Here is a 24,133-nt window from a genome sequence, read left to right as displayed (position 1 = left end):
GAATGCCACGATAGTTACAAACTAACTAACCATTTTTGGTTAGTAACAGTAAGAATAACAGAATGATAAAAAATACAGCTAAGGCATAACAAACTCACTGACCACTATAACAGAATATACTCTAACACCCCCCCTCAAGTTACACTTGGTTGTCTAAGTGCTAACTTGGACCGAAAATCTTGAAACTGAGTAATAGGGAGTGGTTTAGTGAGAATGTCAGCAACTTGATGAGTAGCAGAGATGTGGCGAATATCAAGTTGACGAGCAAGAACTCTGTCTCGAATGAAATGGAGGTCAACTTCTATGTGCTTCGTACGCGCATGGAATACAGGATTCGAAGCCAGAGATGTAGCACCAAGATTATCACTCCAAAGAACTGGACATGAAGAAAGAGGCAGGCCAAGTTCTGTAAACAAAGATTGAAGCCAGATGAGTTCAGTAGTGGCAAGAGCTATTGCTCGATATTCGGACTCCGTGCTGGAACGGGCGACAACAGATTGTTTTCGTGAGCTCCATGAAATTAAGTTACCTCCTAAGTAAATGCAGTAGCCGGAAGTGGAGCGTCGATCATCAACAGAGCCTGCCCAGTCAGCATCAGTGTAAGCAACAAGACTAAGACTGTTAGATGATGTGAAGTAGAGACCGTGGTCGATTGTGCCAACTAAATATCGAAGAAGTCTTTTACAAGCTGACCAGTGATCCATGGTGGGAGCCTTGAGAAACTGAGATAGTTTGTTAACAGCGAATGAGATATCAGGCCTTGTGTGAGTGAGATACTGGAGTGCTCCTATAACACTTCGGTACAGAGTTGGATTATCAAGAGGTTCGCCAACAGTAGCAGACAGTTTGTGACTTGGACACATTGGAGTGGGAGTGGGAGAGGCATGAAGCATGTTTGTCTTGTGAAGAAGACCAGTAACATATTTTGCTTGAGTGAGGAACATGCCGCCAGAATTCCTAGTGACTTCGAACCCGAGAAAGTAGTGGACTGGGCCAAGGTTCTTGAGAGCAAATTGATGATGAAGAATGGAAATAACTTGGTTGATATAGATAGAATCCTCCCCTGTTAAAAGTATGTCGTCTACATATATCAAAAGAAGTGTAAGCTTTCCATTTTTGTTAATGTAGAACAGTGATGTATCAGCCTTGGAATTGAGAAAACCCCATTGTAGAAGAAAAAATTTCAACTTATCAAACCATGCCCGCGGAGCCTGTTTTAAACCGTAGATAGCCTTGTGCAACTTGCAAACATAAGTGGGATGCTCACTGTCTTTAAACCCCGGAGGTTGAGCCATAAAAACACTCTCTTTAAGGTCCCCATTTAAAAAGGCGTTGTTTATGTCTATTTGTTGGATAGGCCAGTTGTGAGAGGCGGCAAGAGAGAACATTACCCTTATAGTAGAGGGTTTGATCACTGGACTGTATGTTTCGAAGTAGTCTAATCCAGGAGTTTGTTGGAACCCTTTGGCAACCAGTCTGGATTTGTATCTGTTGACAGTGCCATCAGCCTTATACTTCACCCGATGAACCCATTTGCAGTCAAGTATCTTCATATCTTGTGAGGGGGGAACCAATGTCCAAGTTTTATTGTCACTAAGAGCCTTGATTTCACACTTCATTGCATCGAACCATAAGGAATCTGCAAGAGCTGCTTTGAGGTTTTGAGGTTCTAAATTTACTGAAGAGATAGCTGAGAATGCCTTTGGTTTGTGTATACCAGCCTTTGATCGTGTGGTCATGGGGTGTTGATTTGTGGTGGAGGGGATATTTGAGAGTGGAAAGGCTGTTTGTGTGTTTGATACTGGAATGACGGGTAAGGGGGGTTCATGAAGGCTAGATATTATGGTGGTTTCAGTTTGAGGTATGGCTGTATCAGGAGGGGTAGGTAAAGGGGCAGGTGATGGTAAAGGTGAAGAGGTGGGAATAGGAGATATTGATGGCATGACAGGGACTGTATAGGCAGTAGTGGAAGGTGTATTTTGTGGTTTATTAGGCTGAGAAGTTGAGGGAAACAAAGACTGATAAGGGAAAGATTGTTCATCAAACTTAACAGTTCGAGCAATGTATATTCGGCCAGAAGGGTGTAGACATTGATAGCCTTTGTGACAAGGACTGTAACCAAGAAGAAGACATTGAGCAGTCCTAAAGGAAAGTTTATGGGGCTGATAAGGGCGTAAGAGAGGATAACAGCCACAACCAAAGGCCTTGAGAAATGAGTAATCAGGTTTTTGATGAAATAGTACCTCAAAAGGTGTTCTCAGCTGAAGCACGGGTGTTGGGAGCCTGTTGATGGTGTAAACAGCTGATTGAAAAGCATGCCACCAGAACTTGAGAGGCATGTCAGCTTGAGCTAGTAAAGTGAGGCCCATATCGACAACGTGGCGATGCTTTCTCTCTGCTCGGCCTTGTTGTTGATGAGTATGTGGGCAAGGGTGCCTAAAAACAATTCCAAGATTGCTGAGAATGGATTGAAGAGGCCTGTACTCACCACCCCAGTCTGTCTGCAAAGCTTTAATTTTAGTGCCAAACTGTCTTTCAACATATGTATTGAACTGAATGAAAATGTTAGTAACTTCAGACTTGGTTGTTAAGGGAAAAATCCATGTGAATTTAGAGAAGTCATCAATGAAGCTAACATAGTACTTATATCCATTTATTGAACTGTAAAAGGAAGGGCCCCATACATCTGAGTGAACAAGATCAAATGGAAATCTAGTTTTTGGAACTGAACTAGTAAAAGACATACTATGAAGTTTACCAAGTTGACAAGCTTGACAAAAAGGTAAATTGGTACATTTGGTGCTACACTTTATTTGAGACAATACAGTACGCAAGATTTGTAAAGAGGGGTGGCCTAATCTATGATGCCATGCCTGAGCTTCACTGTAGGCAGAGTTGATGGAGTTCTGTGCACAAGTCAGAGCAGTAGGTAATGTTGGAGAGGTCCTTGATCTGTGACTGTTATAAGCGGCCTGAGACAGATCAAGATGATATAGACCATTCTTAGGAGAGCCCCGAAGAAGTACTTGGCCCGTAGTCTTGTCCAAAACGAGACATGTATGAGCATCAAAAAACAGCACAATGTTATTATCTGTAGTAAATCTTGAAATACTTAACAGATTCCGTGTTATGGCAGGAGCATGTAAAACATTGCTTAAAAGAAGTGAACTGTTTTTACTAGTAGTGGGAATTCTAGTGAAACCAATATGAGAAATTGGAATCGAAGAGCCATTACCTACTGTGACCTTGGCCTTTCCTTTGTAATCAGTGGACTGGGACAAATTTTGATTGTCGGAGGTGATGTGATGAGTCGCTCCGCTGTCAACATACCAACCATTGTCACCAGAATTGTTGTTGGAATCTGAGAGAAAAGCTTGTGAGGGGTGGCCAGCAGTTGAAGTAGAAGAACTGAGTGCTTGATTGTCACTGTCATAGCGATGATAACACTTGGGTGCAAGATGACCAATCTTGCCACAAATTTGGCATATAGGCCGATTGCCTCTGCCACGACTCAGTTGAGTACCACGGCCACCATAGTTGAAGCCACGGCCATTAGAGTGTCCTCGGCCAACGTTAGTACCTCGAGCATTGGACATTCGATTTTGATTATTACTGGATTTGAGATTGAAATGAGCAAGATTAGCATGGACCTGATCAAATGTTTGAGGAGTGGTCTGCTCAATTCGCATTTCTTGGTTTTGAAGCATGTACTGGACTTCTTGCATCGTTAAAGCATCAGCCCGTGCAGTGAGAAGAACAACAACGGTTTCATATTCTGGTCCCACTCCACCAAGAATATACATTGCAAGTTCTTGATCGGAGAGTTTCTGACCTGCGGCAGAGAGAGAATCAGCAAGATTCTTCATCTTGAGAATGTATTCATCGATGCTGAGGGAGCCTTTCTTTGTCGTCTGGATCGCAAACCGAAGCTGAAGCTGCCGAGCCTTAGATTGAGTGGCAAACAGAAGTGAAAAGACTGTCCAGAGTTCGGCGGCGGAAGCACAGTGAAGAACATGACCTAGCATAGGTTCAGAAAGAGAATTCATGAGCCAACTCATGAGAAGAGCATCACAACGAATCCAATGCTCAAATGCTGGATTTGGAGTGTGAGCATCATCAAGAAACTGATCTGGCCGAGGTGTGGTACCAAGAAGTATTCCATCGAGACCGTGAGCACGAACAGAGGGGAGAATGAGAGATCTCCAGTAGGAGTAGTTATGGCGATCCAATCGAATGTTGAGAGGAATGAGATTATTGTTGATCTGAAATTGCGGATTGTGGTGATGAGCAATTGGAGCTATGTTTGGGCGAGGATCATCATGAAGATGGTGAGGCGCAGGATCGGCCATGATACTGATACCATGTAAGAGATAACAAATTGAGCAGAGAGAGAAAGTGTAAAGATTGAGAAAATGGCTCCAATGAAAGAATTGAGAGCCTTTGCCTTTTTATATAGCTGAATGCCACGATAGTTACAAACTAACTAACCATTTTTGGTTAGTAACAGTAAGAATAACAGAATGATAAAAAATACAGCTAAGGCATAACAAACTCACTGACCACTATAACAGAATATACTCTAACATGTTTAAGCACAGAAAAGATTGCCCAAGTCAAGAATTTTACAACTATGATTCTTTTATTATTGCTGTTTCTTCTTTTCCTGATTTCGGCACAACTGGTGATGTGGTGACTCGTAAAAGGGAGCTCGCTGCCTTCTTTGCTCATACCTCTCATGCAACTACAGGTTAGTACGTGGTGCAATGATATTATTAATGGTCGTTTTATATTTGTTACGTATTAATTTTATATGCATATAATTTGCATGTGTATGTAGGAGAATGGACTGATTCAGTAGATCCACATGCATGGGGATATTGTTTTATCAGTAAAACTACCAGTGGTGATGATTATTGTACTTCTTCTCATTGGTCATGCGCTTCTGGCAAAAAATATAATGGTCGAGGACCATTTCAACTTGCTCAGTAAGTACTAGTTCGTACATATATATATGTTTACTAATTATTATAGGTATATATATACAATTCTTTTAGAAAACCAATACAACTATGCATATTAATCATCACTTATTTTTCATTTATAACACTACATAGGGATATTCCATTTACCATATCTCTCTATATAAAATAATATTCACCTAATTAATCATCATAATAAAACTATATTAATATTGCACATATGCATGCACTCTTTATACAATTCAGAGATGATTCAATTTGGATTTTAATATTCTTTGTTGATGATCATTCTTTGAGCAGCAACTTCAACTATGGGCTTGCCGGTGGAGCACTGGGAATAGATTTGATAAACAACCCTGATTTGGTAGCAACAGACTCAGTTGTGTCCTTTGAAACAGCCATATGGTTTTGGATGACTCAACATGACAACAATCCTTCATTCCATAACATTCTTATCAATGCTAATTCTGGACCTAATCAACTCCCAGCTTATGGTAATAACAATAACGGTTTTAGAACTGATACTGATACAAACATTGTTGGGTACTATAAAAGGTATTGTGACATGTTAGGAGTGAGCTATGGAGACATCTTGGACTACTTGTCTGACTTTCCAAAAGCTTCTAGCATTTTAATGCCTGTCCTCTGAAATCCATTAGAGGCAAAACTATAAAAATAGTGGCTTTATTATAGAATAAAGAAAGCCTACTATTTTGCCTCCTATATTATAATATTTGCTTCTGTATCAAATAAGGAGCTCGACTTGGTATGTACGTTGAGCTTATGAATAAAAAAAAAAAACTAGCCTCTTTAATATTAAGCACTTAATATTGAGTTACCATTTATTTTTTGTTTTTTGTTTGTTCTGAGAAAGTGGTTATCCCGTCTCACTCACCAGGACTATAAACCCTCGCGACCAAACTCTAAAGACTTCACTACTACAAAATTGTACTTAGACGACATGCATGAGATGATGTTTGTGGTAAAACTGTCGTGTCATGTTATAAATATACATGACACAACAGTCGCTCACAAACTGTTGTGCCATGCAAATTAAAACTCACATGAAACGACAGTTCCAATGAGACTGTTGTAACATGTCTATTTTTAACATGAGACAACATTTCTACTTAAACTGTTGTCTAATGCAATACAATTTTTCTAATCAAGTACTAATTTAATTTGTATTTTTTAATATAATTTAATATATTTTATTTAAATATATTAATTAATAATTTGCAACACACAAAATAGATACTAGTTAAAGAATGAGTTTTTTTTTTTAAATGAGTTATTCAAATAATTCTTTAAATTTTTTAATATTTTTTTGTAATATTAATTGCTAATTGAATTACTTATTATATATTTAATAAAATAAGATTTCTTTTATTACAAATTCATTAATGATGGTGCTGTTTGGTAACACTTAAAAAAATAGGTTTTTATTTAGTTAATCAAAATTTGAGAATTGAACATAAAACAGTGTTTGGTAACTTTATTTTTATTTATTATTTTTAAAATTTTAATTAAAATTCATTAAATTTTGAAAATAGAATTTTTTTTTCACTTTTAATTTTTTTTAAACCGTTTCGACTTTTTGTTTCTTTTTTTCTTCTCTTCTTCAAATCAACACCTCATTTCATATTGTTAAACAAAAAATAAAAATAAAAGTTATCAAACGCGTTTATTGTTTTTTTTAAAAAAAATAATAATAAACACGTTTGATAACTTTTATTTTTATTTTTTGTTTAACAATATGAGGTGTTGATTTGAAGAATAGAAGAATAAAAAGAAAGGAAAAGTCGAAAGCAGTTTAAAAAAAATTTGAAAGTGAAAAAAATCTATTTTCAAAATTTAATAAATTTTAATTAAAATTTTAAAAAATAACAAATAAAAATAGAATTACTAAACATATTTTATATTTAATTGTTAAATTTTTAATTAATTAAATAAAACATAATTTTTTAAGTGTTACCAAACAATATAAATTTTTTTATTAATTAAACACAACCGATACTTATTAAAAATTTATAGTATTAATTTTATTTTTTTCTTTTAAAACTAATAAAAACTATTTTTTAAAAAACGGATATTTTTTTTCTCTTTTTTATTTTGTAAAGAATGACTTGTTTCTAGGTTAAAAAATTGCCCCAGTAATCGTGGACCCCTCCACCCTCGTTTGACCTTGCGCGCAACACTCTAGTTCTTGGGTGCTTGTGAGGACAATTGGCATGGAACTTATGAACTCTGATTATATTATTGTTCCCACTCATGAAGAGTTAAAGACTGAATTTATCCTGTGTGTAATGGTAGAAGATGATCCTGATGATGCAGATTTTGAACCTGATTATGGCATTACAAGTGAACGCACATTGAAAAAGGTTTGCGACTATTGCGATGTACCATATTATTTCATTCATGTGATTCTTTTCTTGCTTTTATGCTCTTCCTAAAATATTGGATTAAGCAGCCAAATCCTGGGCATTATGTTTTTGATGCAATTTCTTTATCTTTTTGTCCGATTCTTGACCAGTTTTCATGATATCAAAATCAATAGAGAGGATTGCTTTACTTCTATGTTGGAAGCTAATACTAGAACGCAAACAACAAATTATGCTTCAGATACTGTCATTAGTTTATGAATGGGTATTGAGGGTTCCCAAATTATTGTTGTTATTATTATTGTTTGGTATGAAATTAAACTAAGATATTAATAAAAATGAAACATTACAAATTAAAGGAACGTGTATGAGGTCATTACAACAACCCAATCCCCACCATAATCTTCATCTTAAAAACCACGGCAGCTTCTTGGAGCAGCCTGTCCAACCTGAACTTTGACCATAAAGATAGTGTAAATGTGCAATGAACAAAAATATGATTCACACTTTCATCTTTTGTTTTTACAAAGAACACTCCAACCCAAAAAAGATAACGGTTAGAATTGTCTATCTGTCTGTGGGTTATGATATACAGTCTTACCAGCCATGTGTGTGTAATCCCTCACCTCGAATCTCCCAAAACTACTATTATCTCAATCTTATATAGCCTCACCAGCCAAACCAACATCCCAATTATACTCAAAACTATCTAGTTCTTGATAACTTTGTGCCACAGAGTATTTGGTTTGTTTGGAAATCTTCATACTGATTTTATAACAGGTGATTTATTCTTCAAAGACAACATGCCACTGCCTATACCTGCTTTTACTCTAAGTTGAGAAACCCTCTCTCTAGCAATAAATGAACAGCCCTATCTTAATGCTATCCAAACTTGTATTTTTATTAATTTTTTTTATTTTTGTTTATATTAATGGTTTCTTATAACTGGATCAATGATGCCACTATAAACTTTCTAAAGGAAGGCCTTGATTTTCTTTTACTCTGGGGTATGATTCGGCCATCGTTAAACATTTCATCTAGTTGTAGTATACCAGGTACCTTAGCTGGCTTGCTGGGTAACAATTTCTTTATCTGAATGAAGTCTGATTTTCCTTTGATTTTTTTGTTTTGTTGAATAATTGGTGAATTAATCTCAATGTAGTTTTGGTTTCTTATATTTGTATTAGTCTCGCCACAGTATATTTTCTAATGGAAGGTCTCGATTTCCTTTTTATCGTGCTATTATTCAGCCCTTGTAAAACCTTTCATGTAGTTGTAGTATACTTTAGCTGGCTTGTTGGGTAACAATCTCCATGTTTCTCTCACTCTATAGTTTGATTTTCTATGGACTTTTTTCTTTTTTGAATAATTGATTAATTAATCTTGATTTTGAGGTATACTGTTGTCTTTGATATAACTTTTATGTAATTGCTTTTTTATTGTTTTGTCAGGGTGATTCTCATTCTTTGCCTTGTATTATTTCTCTTAAATAAATAATACAAGTTCTGTTGTTTTGTTTTTTAGAAAAAAGATATAACTTTTATGACTTAATTTAGAGTTGGGAAAATAAAATACAAACACTGGACTGTACTGTGTTTATGGTTGTGCTTGTGATAAATCTTACATTTATTATTGTTCCAATGCCAATTTCTAGAGATTGGCCCTGAAAAATATGGTGCCAATGAACACTTATTTTTGTGTCTATATATTTTGTATGTTAGGTGTGGTATTGTAATGAGTTTATTTTGTTCTTTGCTCTTCATTTCCATTTATCTTTCGGTAGATTTCCATTGATAGATTAGATTTACTGAACTATTCTTTGGGTGTGCTACTGTGAAAATTGGTTCTTTCTGCATGTTAATGATGTATTTTTAGTGATACCAGGATAAAAATTGGGGAGGTGCAGAATCTGAAGAAGAAGATGACAGTGATAATGAGCTGGATATGTCTGATGAAGATGATTCTTATTATGCAAGGAAATCAAAAAGTAAACAACGTGGTAAAGGTGGACATATTGTTAAATCTACCAGAGAACGTAAATTGTATCAGGGATCTGGTCGGCAGCGAAGAGGTAAATCATCATTTGAAGATGATGAGTCTTTGGGGGAGGACTCTGAAAGTGACAATGATGTCGGTTTCAAAAGCACGAGGAAAGGTTCACATCAACGGAAAACTAGTGGTCGATCTACTTTTTTGATAAATGCAACTGGACGAAACAACAAGGTACGCACTTCTAGTAGGTCTGTGCGGAAGGTGTCGTACGTTGAAAGTGACGAAAGTGAGGATGCCGATGAAAGCAAGAAGAAAAATCTCCAAAAGGTGCAGTCTAGTTGCGTACCAGTAAGATTATTTATTTCTTTTGCTTGCACCTATTTAAGAGATTGTACTATCTAGTTCCTTGGTTCTTCACTTGCAAACTACAAAGCTTATGATTTTTGATAGTTCAGGGGTGAGAGAAGATAAACTCTTACATGGGACTTATCATGGAATATCTTGTTTGCGTTACTATATCTACAGAGGTCATTTGATGATACCCATAGGTTGAGAGAAAGTCAATTGGAAAAAAATTAATATTTGATAATAATACACATGTTCTTTTTTCTTATTATTATTTTTTTTTGCAGTAATTTTTTGTTACTATTCTTAATGTGCTATGAATTGGGCTTTTGGCGGGTTATTATTTGGAAAAGTACCTTGCCATGCCAAATTTGTAATTCTAAGTTATTTTGACTGGACTTAACTCATTGATGCAAGTTTTGTTATAAAAAAACAACTATTTGAATGCGCAAACCCCTTTGGAATAATTTGTAAAACTGTTATTGAAATTTGATAGAGGTCCTTGCATGTATAAATGGGTGGTGATTTTGGGTTTGTGTTTCTGACGCTAGATAATCATGATTGATAAGATTTAGTGGATACCCTTTTTTGCTGGTATATGATTGGCTTCTTAGGCTGTAAAATATAATTGACACCTTGTCATCTTTCTTTTTTTTAAATAGGCTTATCATCTTGTTATTAATATACAATCTGTTTCTTGTTAAATAAAGACGAGGGGATACCCTTGAAAGATATCAAAATGTGGTGGGATGAGATGATTGCAGACATGTCTTTATTTTAAGAACAAGAAATGATCTGATACGTTATTGGAATTTGGATCAAATAATGAATGAGATGATTGCTGTTGGTTATACTATAATAACAGGAATCAGAGAAATGCATAGCTTCAAAAGAGAAGAAAAGACAATTATAAGAGAGTAGAGAGAGAAGACGTGAGATGTGGTCCTGATTGTTATAAAGTTAGCATAATATGTGTTACATGCATAGTATATCACTTCCTATGAAGCATTAGTTCTGCCTGTTATATGGAAAAATAGAAAAAGTGGTAGCTACCTAAAGTTTGAAAAGCTTAGCCTGCTAGAATTCATTGTAGCTATACAGTTGATGAAGTTGTATGATATAAAAATTTACTGAAATCCTTAATCAATTGATTGTAGCTCTGCATAGTATATCACTTCCTGTGAAGCATTAGTTCTACCTGTTATATGGAAAAATAGAAAAAGTGGTAGCTACCTAAAGTTTGAAAAGCTTAGCCTGCTAGAATTCATTGTAGCTATACCGTTTGATGAAGTTGTATGATCTAAAAATTAACTGAAATCCTTAATCAAATGATTGTAGTCTTACAAATTCTTATCAATTGCTACATGAAGTTTTTTCATCTCACCAGGCTAGTTTATTTGAATTATATTTGTCGTTGGTGTTGTTTGTGTTGAAATTTTCTTCTGCCATTGGATCATACAATTATTTTATCCTTACATTATTGGGTTTACCTTTTCAAGAGGAACTTGAAGAGGAAGATAGTGATTGTATTGAGAAAGTGCTGTGGCATCAACCAAAGGGCGTGGCTGAAGAAGCTCTTAGGAGTAAAAGATCAACTAATCATGTTCTACTTAGCTACTTGTTTGATTCTGAGCCAAATTGGAATGAGATGGAATTCTTGATAAAATGGAAAGGCCAATCCCATTTACACTGTCAGTGGAAATCATTTTCTGAGCTTCAGAATGTATGTTGTGCACTTCTTGTGCTGCTTCTGCGTGTAGTTTTTGTATTAAGCCTTCTAGCGCTATCTTGTCAGTTGTAACTTGTCATTCTTGATGTAGCATTGATGTTCGGCGCTTCCCCCCACTGTTATTTAAATTTCTCTATGCATTTTTGGTTTGTGGTTTTGCAGCTTAGTGGTTTTAAGAAGGTTTTGAATTACACTAAAAAGGTAACGGATGAAGTCAGGTTCAGGAAGACAGTCACACGTGAGGAGGTAATATTTTTTTTTTTTTTTCTTTTATGAATGCCAGACTTTGATTCAGAAAGTCAGAATGTTAAGAAGCAATAAAGATATATGTTTTTTTGGACCTACGACAATCCCCTTTCTCCTATTTGATGTCAAATATGAAAGTAGTTTGTTGAATCACTAATTATTTTATTAATATAAATTGGTTGTTTATTGCAAACAAGGATAATAACTTTGCATTTAGGTAAACTGGGGTTAATCTCTATTTGAGGGTTACCTCTTTAACTTGTGGGGTGGTAGAGCTTTCTTATGCCACACCTACGCCCACACATTATGTGTATATTATATTATTTTAATTTATCATTGATTTTTGTTCCTTTAAGAAGTGAATTTGTATTTCATATTCATACGAAGGTATCTATCATATGCGGGATTTATTTTTGTTTTGAACTTGTTTGCTTTTTTTTTTGTGTTTCAGTGGTGCTTATGCTATTTAATGGGATTGTTATCTACTTTTTTATTATAAGCTATATATGGTGGGATTAGGAAGTGATTTTGTTTTTAAAGAGCTCAGTAACTTTATAACGGACCTCATTCTGTTCAAATGTTTTTTGTCACGTCCGAGACAGTCAAAACACATTTGATTTGTTATTGTTTTTCCTCTTTGCTTCATCTCACATTATTTGAAGAGCTTTTAAAATTGATGTGGACTATGGTGCCATTTTCTCTTTAATTGTTTGTTCAAGATTGAGGTTAATGATGTGAGCAAGGAGATGGACTTGGACCTCATCAAGCAAAATAGTCAGGTTCGCTTTCAATTTCTTATTTTGGTTTTATATATTTATTTCCTTTGTGTTTCCCTTACTATGTAGTTCTCTATATAATTGGTTCAATATATCTCTCAGGTGGAAAGGATAATTGCAGACCGCATTAGTAAAGACAGTTCTGGAGATGTAATTCCAGAGTACCTAGTCAAGTGGCAAGGGTTATCTTATGCTAAAGCGACATGGTATATTAAGAGGTTTGCTCTTTTGTGCAATTGTTCTTTCACAGACTCTATCTATTAATTTAGGAATGTATTCACCAAATTTTATGAAAAATAAATTATAGGAACATTGCTTTCTACTTATCATAAACACCTACAAAGATAAAACATACAAGTTTTGCTTTGCTTAAATGGAATGCAGACATTTTGATGATAGAATTAATGTGCTAGAGACTAGTAGTATAGTAGTGGGATGATCGAGACATCTTGTGATTAGCAACTGTCATATATCTGTTTGGAGTGTAAGAAAGGGGGAGATGTTGGTCAAAATGGCGAGACACTGAGACGTATAGAGAAACACGGTTGTATGTGAAAATTATTTATTAGAAGTGATTTTGTTTGTTGCGCTCTGTATTTCTTTTGACATTGGTTTTAACACAATGAAATTTACTTGGTCAAACTTATGGTACGGAAGTAGAAAATAGAAAGAAAGGGAAACTTGTAATAGCTACTTTCAAAAGATCTATTGGGTCCTTAGGGTCTGAGGTACATTTGAGTAGAGTGTATGAGTTTTTAACAAGGGAAGCATGGATCAAAATGATAAGCATCAAGCCAAACCAAATGATAGAGGCTAGTGAAAATTGACAATGAGATGGCTGCAAAGATTCATTGGTTTGAGTTAGCTTTCAACTAGTTGATTTGGCCGATCCACTTTAAAATGACTGTCAAGTTTGCAGGCTAATGTAGATACATCTAACCTAGCTACCTAGAAAAGGAAAAATTAATAATAATGAAGAGTGGTAAACAGAAAATGTTGAAGGACTACTGGGCCGTATTCATAACAGAAAATGTTGAAGGACTGTTGGGCTGTAGTAAACAGCTGTGTTTATTTTACAGCTGTATTTATTTACCTAATTTCTTAAATAGATACTAATATGATTAGGACCAGATTTAGAAGGATCATCTGTTAGGCATATGAATCCTATTATTTCCTGATTTTATGTTTTCCGCCTCTTCCTTTTCTGTGTGCTTTCCTTTATTTATTAGTGGTTTGTGATGAATAAAAGATAGATTATTGAGATTTGAGACCTAGTAGCTGAAAGGAAATAAACATGAGACGATTTTGGTAAAAGCCAAGATGGTCTGAACTTTTAATAGTCTTGTTGATAGCTTTGGCAAACTTCATATTCAATTTGGCAGCTCTAATGACATTAACTTTTTTGTTGTGCATGTTGTAGCTCTGGAGAACAGTACTACTCACACCCTTTAAGCTCATCACAGTGTTCTTGCATGAAGCAAGTCATGCTATTGCTTGCAAACTCACATGTGGTCATGTTAGAAGCTATTCACCTTTCCCCTCTTTTGTACTCAATGCTTATATTGTGAAGCTAGTTCATGCACTTAATCCTCATTTCCGTGGTTCCTGAAGTCAGTCATGCAAACTAATATGATCTCATGTGTAGGTGGAGGGAATCCAAGTCCATGCAAATGAGGGTGGCGTCACACAAACGCGTGGTGGTGTATACTTGTTGATATTACCTGCAGGATGTAATACACTTTTTTCCCTAGCAACTATTTTTTCTATGGTCCACGCCCTACTTTCAAGTTTGTTAAGTGGAAATGAAACATTGCATGCTTTTCTTTGATAGAATATTCATGAATGTATTTCCTCTGTCTGTGCATTCCTTAGTTCAATTGATTTTTTTTTTCAATCTGAACAAAAAAAGCTTCACTTCAATAGACCTTTTTTTTTTCTCAGTTCTTTATGTATTCAAGGTGTTTCTCACGTGCGTCAATTATACATGTTGGCCTTGCACTTGGTTTCTGGCACTGAACTACTCTTAAGAATTTCTTATTATTGATTATTCTTTCAAATTGCATACACCAAGTTCAATTGTAGTAAAAATGAAAATGAGGTCTTTGTAAAGTCAGTAGAATTTTTTATTTCTTTTGATATTGGTTTTACAATTCTTGTCAATTAGCATGATGTGTTTCCATGGCTTCATGCTTTATACGAAATTTTACATACTCAGATCTTGGCTCATCATTCTGGGGAATGACTTTGATACTCGCATCAACAAATCTCCTCACTGCGAGAATTGCTGCTGGTTGTTTAATTGTTGCTCTGTATTGCTAAAAACGTAAGATTGCTATTTCATATATTTCAGTGTTGAGAAATGCAAACATTATTGCATATTGTCTTCATCAGTTACTATGAAGTGAGCACTTATTAATTTTTCCTTTTAATCTTATTCATTATATAGTGGACACTCCGTGGACTTTGTATCGGTAAGAAACTTTATTGAGTTGTTTAAAAGTACTGTCAATTTTATATATTCAAATGCTTCCTTACCATTTTCAAATGCTGCCAATTTTGAGGTTATAACTTTTTTACAATGAATGATACATGGTTTTGGACCATTTACACAATCTAGATACAAAGCTCTCCCTGATGTTCAATCTGCCTTATTTTAAGTTTTAAACCTCCAGGAAGACCTTTAATTGTAGTTTCTCACATGGTGAAAAGGCATCTATATCTTTTCTTTTTTTTTGGTCTAAACTTTGTGCTGAACTGCGACATTACATTATGATTCTCAGAAAGTCGCAGAAAGAGGAGGATATGGAGGAGAGAGGTATGAGCAGCTGGAGTTTCAGAAGAAAGCTAGGCAATGTTACAAGGCTCTCCATGATGCTTCTTGGAAGGTAATTTTGTGTTTCGTTTGGTGACAAGTAATAAAGTATAATGCAACTTTAAAAGTCATCTTTTTTTTTAATATTGATAGTCACATATGAGGTACTAAAACTACTAATCTATGTTATTTCATTTGCTCATTAGTAAGGATTGTCAATAGTACCAGTCCCTTGCATAAGTTCTTCATTTGTTTATATATTTAGGAGAAGTAATTTATAAGTCATTAGCAAGTGCATATGAATATATTTTGTTTGAAGTTACAAATTGTAATATATAATTATTCTCAAAAACACCTAAAAGGTTGGAGAAGCAAGGTTCTTTAAATTGAGGCTTGTCTTACATATTACGCATTTGCCTCGATGAATTTTTAAACCAACTTATGATTCTTACTCTATAAACAGAGCATTACACTTTAGCTTGAATTTTTATTGTTAACAGTCAACTTATGGTCATATAAAATGTTGTGTTACATGTAATTACCTTCTTTTTCAGTTCCGAGTTTCTTTAATCGGTGATTGTCCAGAGTTTTGAGTTTTCAATAGATGATAAAGACGCCAAAATGTCATATAACGGAGCAGATAGATTATATAGATCATCTTATGTTAAACGAGTATAGTATGAAATATATGAATTTTGAAATCATAGCTAGAGTAATTTTTGAAATCAGAATTAAAAAAATATACTAACTGTAGTATTTAGTTAGCACTTACATAGTTCTCCCAAGTGAGTTCTATATTCCAAGTGAGTTAGCACTTACATATTTTGATCTTGTAATTTTTAGATTTGGAACATACTGAGTTTTATTGATTTTGTCTGCCCGTTGATTCTATCTGAACTATATTGTAATTACACAGGAAATTATGAATGAATATAGTTATTGAAAATAGATAAATGAAAAAAAATTCTCATATTCTACATGGGACGTCGGTCTCCACAATATTGTCGTTTTATGTATTGCAGGGAACGATGCTTGCACATAAATTGTCATCTCATGTACTGTAGGAGGATGACGCTTGAGTAGGAACTGTCGTCTCATTTACTGCAGTGGATGTCACTTGCACAAAAACTGTCGTCTCATGTACCACAAGAGACAACGTTTGTATAGGAACCAACGTCTCATGTACGGCAAGAGATGACACTTTTATTTAAACAGTTGTTTCATGCTTTACATGGCATGACATTGCATGGGATGACGTTATTAGAACTGACGCACGAGAGTCCATACGACGGTTTAAAACCATTGTCCCATGTCAATTTTGTAGTAGTGCTTGATCCTACCAAGAAGCGGTTTTCAGAAAACTATCTCAAGTATTGATTGCAATAAATATATATATATACATATCCCATGAATTTCTATATAATAGGTAAGTACAAATGCAACGAAAAAAGTCATCAACATGAACCAGCTAAGAGAACGAATATAGAATTATATTCCAATCATTCTGCCATTAATTACACCCGCACTTTCCACTCGAAACTAGGAGAAAAACGTACTCACCAAAAATAAGAAAATATCCCATGCCCTTAGCACCATGTCTTCTTTCAGATAAGGAAAAAAGAGAAAAGCAAACTCATCATAATAATAAATTCAGTACTAGCAGCTAGCCACATCAGTGGAACTCACTAAAACATATTTCATCAATATTATTGATCACTCCACAAACACTACGATTTCCTTTTATATCTTTATTATCTAGCTCCATTTCCACCCTCGTCTATGGGTATAATTTTACCATAATTGACGTGGTGTGATTTTATAGGTGGGCAAAAATGCTTCAGCATCTTATTGATCGAAAAGTTCGTTGAGCTCAGCGCTCATCAGATTAAATAGTTAGCTGAGCTAAGTGCTCAATTGATTGAATAAGTTAGTTGAGCTGAGTGCTCACCTGATTGAATAGTTAGCTAAACTCAGCGCTCAATTGATTGAATAAGCAACAAAATAGGAGTTTTAAAACTATGACTTTATTTGTGAGACATTGAAAGTCTACAATGTTCCCCGTAGGGGGAGACGTTGTAGGTGGAGTCATTGTAAGTATATATCTCATGTCTCCCAATAGGAGAGGTGAGAGACATCTCACATCTCCTAGTGGGAGAGGTTGAAAGGTGTCCAAAAACGTTGACTTTCAACCTCTCCCAATGGGAGAGGTTGAAAGTCAAACGTGAACTTTCAACCTCTCTCACTTGGAGACGTGGGATGATTGAAAATATTTCATTTTAAAATTTTTTTAAATAATATATATTTGTATTATTAATTAGTTTGAAATGTATATTTACTAATAAATAAAATTATATATATTTATTATTTAATAATAGTTTCGTCTTTTGTTATATTTTATCATTATTATCAAATAATTAATAAAATATTTCAGTTAATTAAATTAAAAGATGAAACTATAAAAAAAATTAAAAACTTAATTCCATTTAATTTAAATCCTCTCTTCCTCATATTTCTCTACTTTGAAGATAATATCAAGAATTACAAAACACAAATACCCTTTATAAAATCAGCAAGCAAACTAAATTAATCCAAATAATTTCAACAAAAGTTAGAAGAACAAACAAAACACATATCAAGAACACCACAAGAACTAGAAGAGCACAAAAATTACAAACAAATCATCCAAAAATTACAAACTCTCCCTATCTCTTCTTTGTAGAAAAATCTCAACCACATACGCATTAGCTAGTCCCCGCGCCCAGCCCATCCTCGTGACTAGCTTCGTCGCCGTGCTCCGGTCACTGCCGCGCCCACCCTTGCCTCCGCGCCCCAGTCGACGTTGCACCCACCCTTCCCAGATGCTAGTCTCTTGACCACGTCTATGAATAAACAAAGAGTTTGTGAGAGAAAAATATAGATTGGGAGGAGGAATGAAGGAAGATAATTTAAGGGGAAAATGAGAGTTTCAAAAGAAAAGAGAGAAAGATAGAGAGAGAGGCGGAAGATAGTATGAGAGAAAGAGAGAGAAGAGTAGATATGAGAGATTAGGGTTTCTTTTATTTACTCATTTATTATTCATTTTTAATATAAAAAGTTTGAAAAATAGATATGATGAGAGAAGAGAGAGAAACATGGAAATTAAATTTAATGGGAGTGTGAGAGATGAGAGTAACGTGGGAGAGAGTGAGGATTTGATTTATAATAATAATAATAATAATAATGAGTATGAAGGATGAGAACGTGGGAGAGAGAAATTTTGACTATGAAAAAGTGATTGTCAGATCTTTTTTTACATATAACGTCTCACACTGGGAGACGTGCCACGTGTCCTACGTCTCTTAATGAGAGACGTTGGATGTCCCCTCGGAAACGTGTTTAGACTCCAAATTTTCAACGTCTTCATACACTTTTAATGTCTTATAATTTTAGTAATTAATAAAAACTTTCAATGTCTCCCAACATAAGACATTTATAATCTCTCCTAATTTTTAATGTCTTACACCAATTGTGTAAGACATTGTAGGGAGTCATTGAATGTCAAAATTGTTATAGTGTAGCTGATCTCAGCGCTCATCAAATTGAATAGTTAGCTGAACTCATCGCTCAATTGATAGAATAATTAGCTAAGCTCAGTGCTCATCAGATTGAATAGTTACATGAGCTCAATGCTCAATTGGTTGAATAAGTTAGCTGAGCTCAATACTCATTTGGTTGAATAATTTAGCTGAGCTTAGCGCTCAATTGATATAATAAGTTAGCTGAGATCAGCACTCACCAGATTGGATAGTTAGTTGAGCTCAAGGCTCAATTGATTGAATAAGTTAGTTGAGCTCATTGCTCATCAGATTGAATAGTTAGATAAGCTCAGTGCTCAATTGATTAAATAAGTTAGCCGAGTTCGACTCGTAAGGAAAAAGGGAAAAAGAATGAAGTGTGAATTAAGTCTGACACGGGGACAATAAGGACAAGTAATTTTATCTTACCCTTCATTATTTTTTATAAATAGATGACGGAGGGACTGCATTTGGGACCACCGAGCTTTAATCCAGCTAAAGTTTGTAAGGATTGAGGGAAGGAACATTGTGCTAACTTATGGATCAAAGTGTCTTTTGCAGGTACACTCTTTATGTTTTTTCTACTCATTCCATGGAAGAACGCATTTATGTCATTGGTTAAGCCAATGGAATGTGTAGATTAGTAGGGATCAACATTAACAATCTGGTAATCTGAAGTTCACAAGCATAGAAGATTCATGTGGAAGATTTTGACTGAAACAATTGGTGCCATCTATGGGAAACTAATGGGACTACAACAAAATAGGGGTTTTATGACTTTATTTGGGAGACATTGAAAGTCTATGGGAGACATTGTAGGTGGAGTCATTGTAAGTGTATATCTCATATCTTCCAATGGGAGAGGTGAGAGACATCCCACGTCTCCCAGTGGAAGAGGTTGAAAGGTGTCCAAAAACGTGGACTTTCAACCTCTCCCATTGGGAGACGTGGGAAGTCTCACCTCTCCTAATGGGAGACATTGAAAGTCCCTAGGAGATTTTCAATATCTCCCACCGGGAGACGTAGGAAGTCTCCCACATCTCCCAAGGGGAGACATTGAAAGTCTCACATGTTTAAAAAAAAAAAAATTAAATTAATTTATAATTGATATTATTTTAATTTGATTTAATAATTAATTAAATTGAAATTATATTAATTTAAATTTAAATTGATTTAATAATTAATTAAATTGAAATTATTTTATTTTTTTAAATTGATTTAATAATTAATTAAATTAAAATTATTTTAATATTAATTTAAATTGATTTAATAATTAATTAAATTGAAATCAATTTAATATTAATTTAAATTGAAATTAACATAATTAATAAGATAAAAATATGCAAGAAACACAATATTTGTTAGATATATACAAGAAACACAATATTTGTTAGACATATACAAGATTAACAAATATTGCACTATGTATGAAGAAAGAGGTAAAAAGTAAGAAAACCTAACAACGAGTTCAGTAACTTTGGATTATCGGTAACATATGTCGCCCATTATTGTCGCAACTCATCAATTTGTGCATCTGTGTATGACGTACTTGTTAGCTGCAAAAAAAATAAAGTAAAATATATTAATAAATTATTTGATTACATTTATATATATGGTTTAAAAAATAATTTGTAAATTTTAATTAATAATACCGTTATCAAGTAATGTCTGAGACTCGCATCTTCTCCTATGTCTATGAAAAATAAAAGAAACGACACTAAATAAGCACATGATAAAGTTGGATGTCTATATAAAGCCAATTGTTTATTATCTTAGATAAAATCGGCTAGCATTTCTCCTATAATAGTGACCTAACCATCTGCATGTGAATAACAAAACAAACAATTCAAACAACATACAATAAGTTTCTTCCTTATAGCTCCACAGTACACAACCAAATTTCTCAGAACCTACTTTACTAAAACACACAAATTCTCAACCTTCCGTTATCACCGCAACCCACAAGTTTAATCTCAGAACCTACTTCACTATATATGGATGAATAATGAAGATATTCAAGCTCTTCTAGCATTTGTTTAATAATATTAAAAGTAGAAGTAAGAGAATATATACGTACCTCTTGCAATTAATAATCCAAAAGCTAGCAAAATTACTTCACGTAGTAATCGAATTTGCTATTAAATCCACAAACCAATAAAATTAAATTAATAAATAATAAATAAAAAATCACTAAACATCTAGCAATATATAACTTATTATTGTAATTTTATAAACTTAATTACCTCAAATGTGTGCTTGATATAGAAATTTCGATGCAAAAAATACCCTCTAAAATCTCACCAACAAAATCACAACCTACGAAATTAAATTAATTAATATGTAAAAGATTACTAAACAAATATCACTAAATATCTAATAAGTAAATGATTGCTAAACAAATAAAAGAAAACTCCAATGAGCCACTAATTAACCTAAACAAAAAATCAATAAAACTTTTCATAACCTAAAAACTCAATATCAACAAAAACATAAAACTTTTCATATATTTATATTTTAAAAATTATTTAATAAATTTATTTTAACATAACTATATATAATCAAAATAGCTTGGATTTAAATAATTTTTTTAGATATATAAAAAAATATAGCTAAATTTCGAAATAAATAATAATAATTAAAAATAATCATAAATATATATATATTTAATGAAATCTACACAATGTGATATGTAAATTTAAAATAATTTCTACATTGTCAACAAATTATAAATTTTCTTAGAAACTAACTATGGAAAATTTAAGAAAATCCTACAATCTATGGGAAAAGTTCATAATAATGTAAAACAAACGCAAAATCGCATTTACAATTCATTTTTATGCATAACCTAAGATTTTCTTTTTTAAAAAAAAAAACTAAGTAAAATCATGAAAATAGAGAGACAACCTTACCTTTTGCCTTAGAAATCGCAGAAATCGCCTTGAATGCCTCTGTTTTGTGCATGTGTCTGAGAGGGAAGGAAAGAGGGGGTTAATACTAGTGGGGACATCCGAGACGTGCCACGTGTCCCACGTCTTCCAATGGGAGACGTTGGAAGTCATATACATCCAACGTCTTCCAATGGAAGACGTGGGACACGTGGCACGTCTTCCAGTGGGAGACGTTGGATGTCCCCACAGACATGTGTTTAGTCCCCCAATTTTCAACGTCTCCCTGCACTTTTAATGTCTTACAATTTTAGTAATTAATAAAAAATTTCAATGTCTCCCAACATAAGATATTTAAAATCCCTCATAATTTTTAATGTCTTACACCATTGATGTAAGACATTGTAGGGAGTCATTGAATGTCAAAATTGTTGTAGTGTGTCCAAAATGTTACAATGATTACTCACCGAGAAATGAAATATATACATAACAATATGCATTTTTTTTCAACAAAGGATTATAGTGTCTTTTGTAGAGTTGGATGGTGACCAGCAAAGATAAGAGGAATCTACGATCAAAAGTGCAAATGGAAGAAGGTGCAAGCCAGTCATCGCCAGCAGATTATACACAAGAGTTGCACAAGCACTATAAGAAAAAGATTCTACAGCGATGACATTTATTGCGACGACTCCAAAGTCATCGCTGTATGTAGGTAAAATCCACGAAAAATTATTTTTTCTTAATTTATTTAAAAACAAGCTACATGTCGTCATTATAAGGTCTTCAACAACACACGAACAGACCCTCCGAATTCCTGATACCCTACAGCGACGACATGTTGTCGCTGTAGGGTACCAGGGATTTGGAGGGAACACGAGGCAGGAAGTGACTCTACGGCGACGAGCGACTTGTCGTCGCCATAGAGTCATCGTGGAAAAAAGAGAGGGAAATATGTTGTTCTAGAGCAACGACATGTCATCGCAGTAGGATAGGGAGGGAACATAACCGCCAAGGGTCAGCTGCCTATTTTTCACTCCCTATAGCGACGACGTGTCGTCGCTATAGAGTCCAATTCAATCCACTGGTCAGTTATTTTGTACTCTACAGCAATGACATGTCGTCGCAATAAGACCCAAAATAAAATGTGGGAACGTGAACCGCCAAAAAATTTAAGTCAAATTTCATTGCCTACAGCAACGACATGTCGTCGCTGTAGAGTACAAAAATAACACACGAGAGTATTCGTGTACTATTCACTATCCTGCAGCGACGACATGGTTTCACTATTTGAGTGAAATAGTGCATTTGATATCAGCGATGACCGTTTATTACCTATAGCGACGACATGTCGTCACTATAGGATCTGTCAATATAACTCCCCAACCCGAGCCTTCTTCATTTTTGCAAAAGAAAATCTGCAACAAACCAGAGACCCGACGGAATACCGCCCTCCACCAGCGATCCAATTTATTTCAGGCTGATTTCTTGTTATTTCTTCCTTGTTTTGGTAATCTAAACCCATTTTATTTGTATTTTATGGTTTAAAATGTATTTTTTTTTGTTAGTATATGTGTGTATTTTGTGTTTGGTATAAATGAGTTTTTGAAATTTTGTGGGTTAATTTTTTTGCAGATTACTTGTGCCTAGCCCGAGCCTTGGGATTAGATTATTGGCATTGGATAATGCTCTAGCCTGACTTTTGGGGTATTGTTTTTAAGTTTTTTATTATTGATTAAGTGCTAAATTAAGTTTTCAATTGTGTAATTGGTTTTTTTATATTGTGTTGAATTTTGTTTTTTAGGTTAGATTTGTATATTTGTTAATTTAATTTTATTAGTATTTTTTAGGGATAGATTGTAAATATATTTATTAATTTGATTTAATTAAATATTAGATGATATAAAATATTAGATGTTATAAAAAAAATGCATATGATAGGTTTAGATATTAGATGATATAATTTTTTTTTATTAATATATGTATGTTAATTTTTTTATATGAATATGTATATAAATGTGAATATGTTTTATATGATTTAATGTGGATATGAATATTAGAATTTAATAAAAAATAGTTTTTTTAGGTTAGATAAATCTAATTAAATGTTTATAATATGATTAATGTATATGCTAATTTAGTTTAATTTTAATAATAAAAAAGTTAATTTGACATAAAGAAGTTTCATAGTTGATTAAAATTTTATTATAATAAATTTAAATATTAGGTTATAAAAAATATATTAATTTAGGTGATATTTCATTGTATTGAGTATTCTATACTATAGGTTAGATAAATCCATATTAGATGTTTATATTATGTTTTTTTTTTAATTATATATATGTTACGTTAGAGAAATAATATACTAATTTGGGAGTATGTTTATAATTTATTTTTGTTGTTTATTTGTCAATTTAAATGATGTATTAAATTTTAT

At 33.8% G+C, this 24,133-nt stretch overlaps 3 protein-coding genes and 1 long non-coding RNA gene across 4 annotated transcripts; all 4 read left to right on the top strand.

Annotated features, from left to right (window-relative positions):
* Positions 1 to 4,412: 4,412 nt before the first annotated feature.
* Positions 4,413 to 5,716, top strand: LOC133823949 (mulatexin-like). Its single transcript, XM_062256806.1, has 4 exons — positions 4,413 to 4,442; positions 4,537 to 4,747; positions 4,838 to 4,985; positions 5,280 to 5,716. The coding sequence occupies exons 1-4, from the start codon at positions 4,413 to 4,415 to the stop codon at positions 5,626 to 5,628; spliced, it is 738 nt and encodes a 245-aa protein (XP_062112790.1). The 3' UTR covers positions 5,629 to 5,716.
* Positions 5,717 to 7,239: 1,523 nt separating this feature from the next.
* LOC133821066 (protein CHROMATIN REMODELING 5-like) lies at positions 7,240 to 9,890 on the top strand. Its single transcript, XM_062253578.1, has 2 exons — positions 7,240 to 7,360; positions 9,245 to 9,890. The coding sequence occupies exons 1-2, from the start codon at positions 7,286 to 7,288 to the stop codon at positions 9,752 to 9,754; spliced, it is 585 nt and encodes a 194-aa protein (XP_062109562.1). The 5' UTR covers positions 7,240 to 7,285; the 3' UTR covers positions 9,755 to 9,890.
* A 632-nt stretch (positions 9,891 to 10,522) lies between these two features.
* Positions 10,523 to 12,887, top strand: LOC133823948 (protein CHROMATIN REMODELING 5-like). The gene is made up of 8 exons (XM_062256805.1): positions 10,523 to 10,614; positions 10,735 to 10,809; positions 10,915 to 10,990; positions 11,085 to 11,420; positions 11,589 to 11,672; positions 12,392 to 12,451; positions 12,551 to 12,666; positions 12,833 to 12,887. Exons 1-8 carry the CDS (start codon positions 10,523 to 10,525, stop codon positions 12,885 to 12,887), a joined length of 894 nt encoding a protein of 297 aa, XP_062112789.1.
* Positions 12,888 to 13,913: 1,026 nt separating this feature from the next.
* Positions 13,914 to 15,353, top strand: LOC133821065 (uncharacterized). The gene is made up of 3 exons (XR_009887296.1): positions 13,914 to 13,964; positions 14,094 to 14,178; positions 15,229 to 15,353. It is a non-coding gene; the product is annotated as an uncharacterized LOC133821065 (long non-coding RNA).
* The last annotated feature ends 8,780 nt before the right edge of the window (positions 15,354 to 24,133 follow it).

This window comes from Humulus lupulus, chromosome 3 (assembly GCF_963169125.1).
Source record: "Humulus lupulus chromosome 3, drHumLupu1.1, whole genome shotgun sequence".
NCBI lineage: Eukaryota > Viridiplantae > Streptophyta > Magnoliopsida > Rosales > Cannabaceae > Humulus > Humulus lupulus.
This window is presented reverse-complemented; position numbering and strand designations above follow the sequence as displayed.

Bases quoted from the DNA above. Each gene is read 5' to 3' on its own strand.
- LOC133823949 (XM_062256806.1), top strand. From the start codon at position 4,413: ATGGCTCCAATGAAAGAATTGAGAGCCTTT. The intron at 4,443-4,536 runs GCCTTTTTATAT...TAAAAAATACAG, and splicing joins TGAAAGAATTGAGAGCCTTT to CTAAGGCATAACAAACTCAC. The intron at 4,748-4,837 runs GTTAGTACGTGG...ATGTGTATGTAG, and splicing joins TACCTCTCATGCAACTACAG to GAGAATGGACTGATTCAGTA.
- LOC133821066 (XM_062253578.1), top strand. From the start codon at position 7,286: ATGGTAGAAGATGATCCTGATGATGCAGATTTTGAACCTGATTATGGC. The intron at 7,361-9,244 runs GTTTGCGACTAT...TAGTGATACCAG, and splicing joins GTGAACGCACATTGAAAAAG to GATAAAAATTGGGGAGGTGC.
- LOC133823948 (XM_062256805.1), top strand. From the start codon at position 10,523: ATGAATGAGATGATTGCTGTTGGTTATACTATAATAACAGGAATCAGA. The intron at 12,452-12,550 runs GTTCGCTTTCAA...TATATCTCTCAG, and splicing joins TCATCAAGCAAAATAGTCAG to GTGGAAAGGATAATTGCAGA. The intron at 12,667-12,832 runs GTTTGCTCTTTT...AATGGAATGCAG, and splicing joins GCGACATGGTATATTAAGAG to ACATTTTGATGATAGAATTA.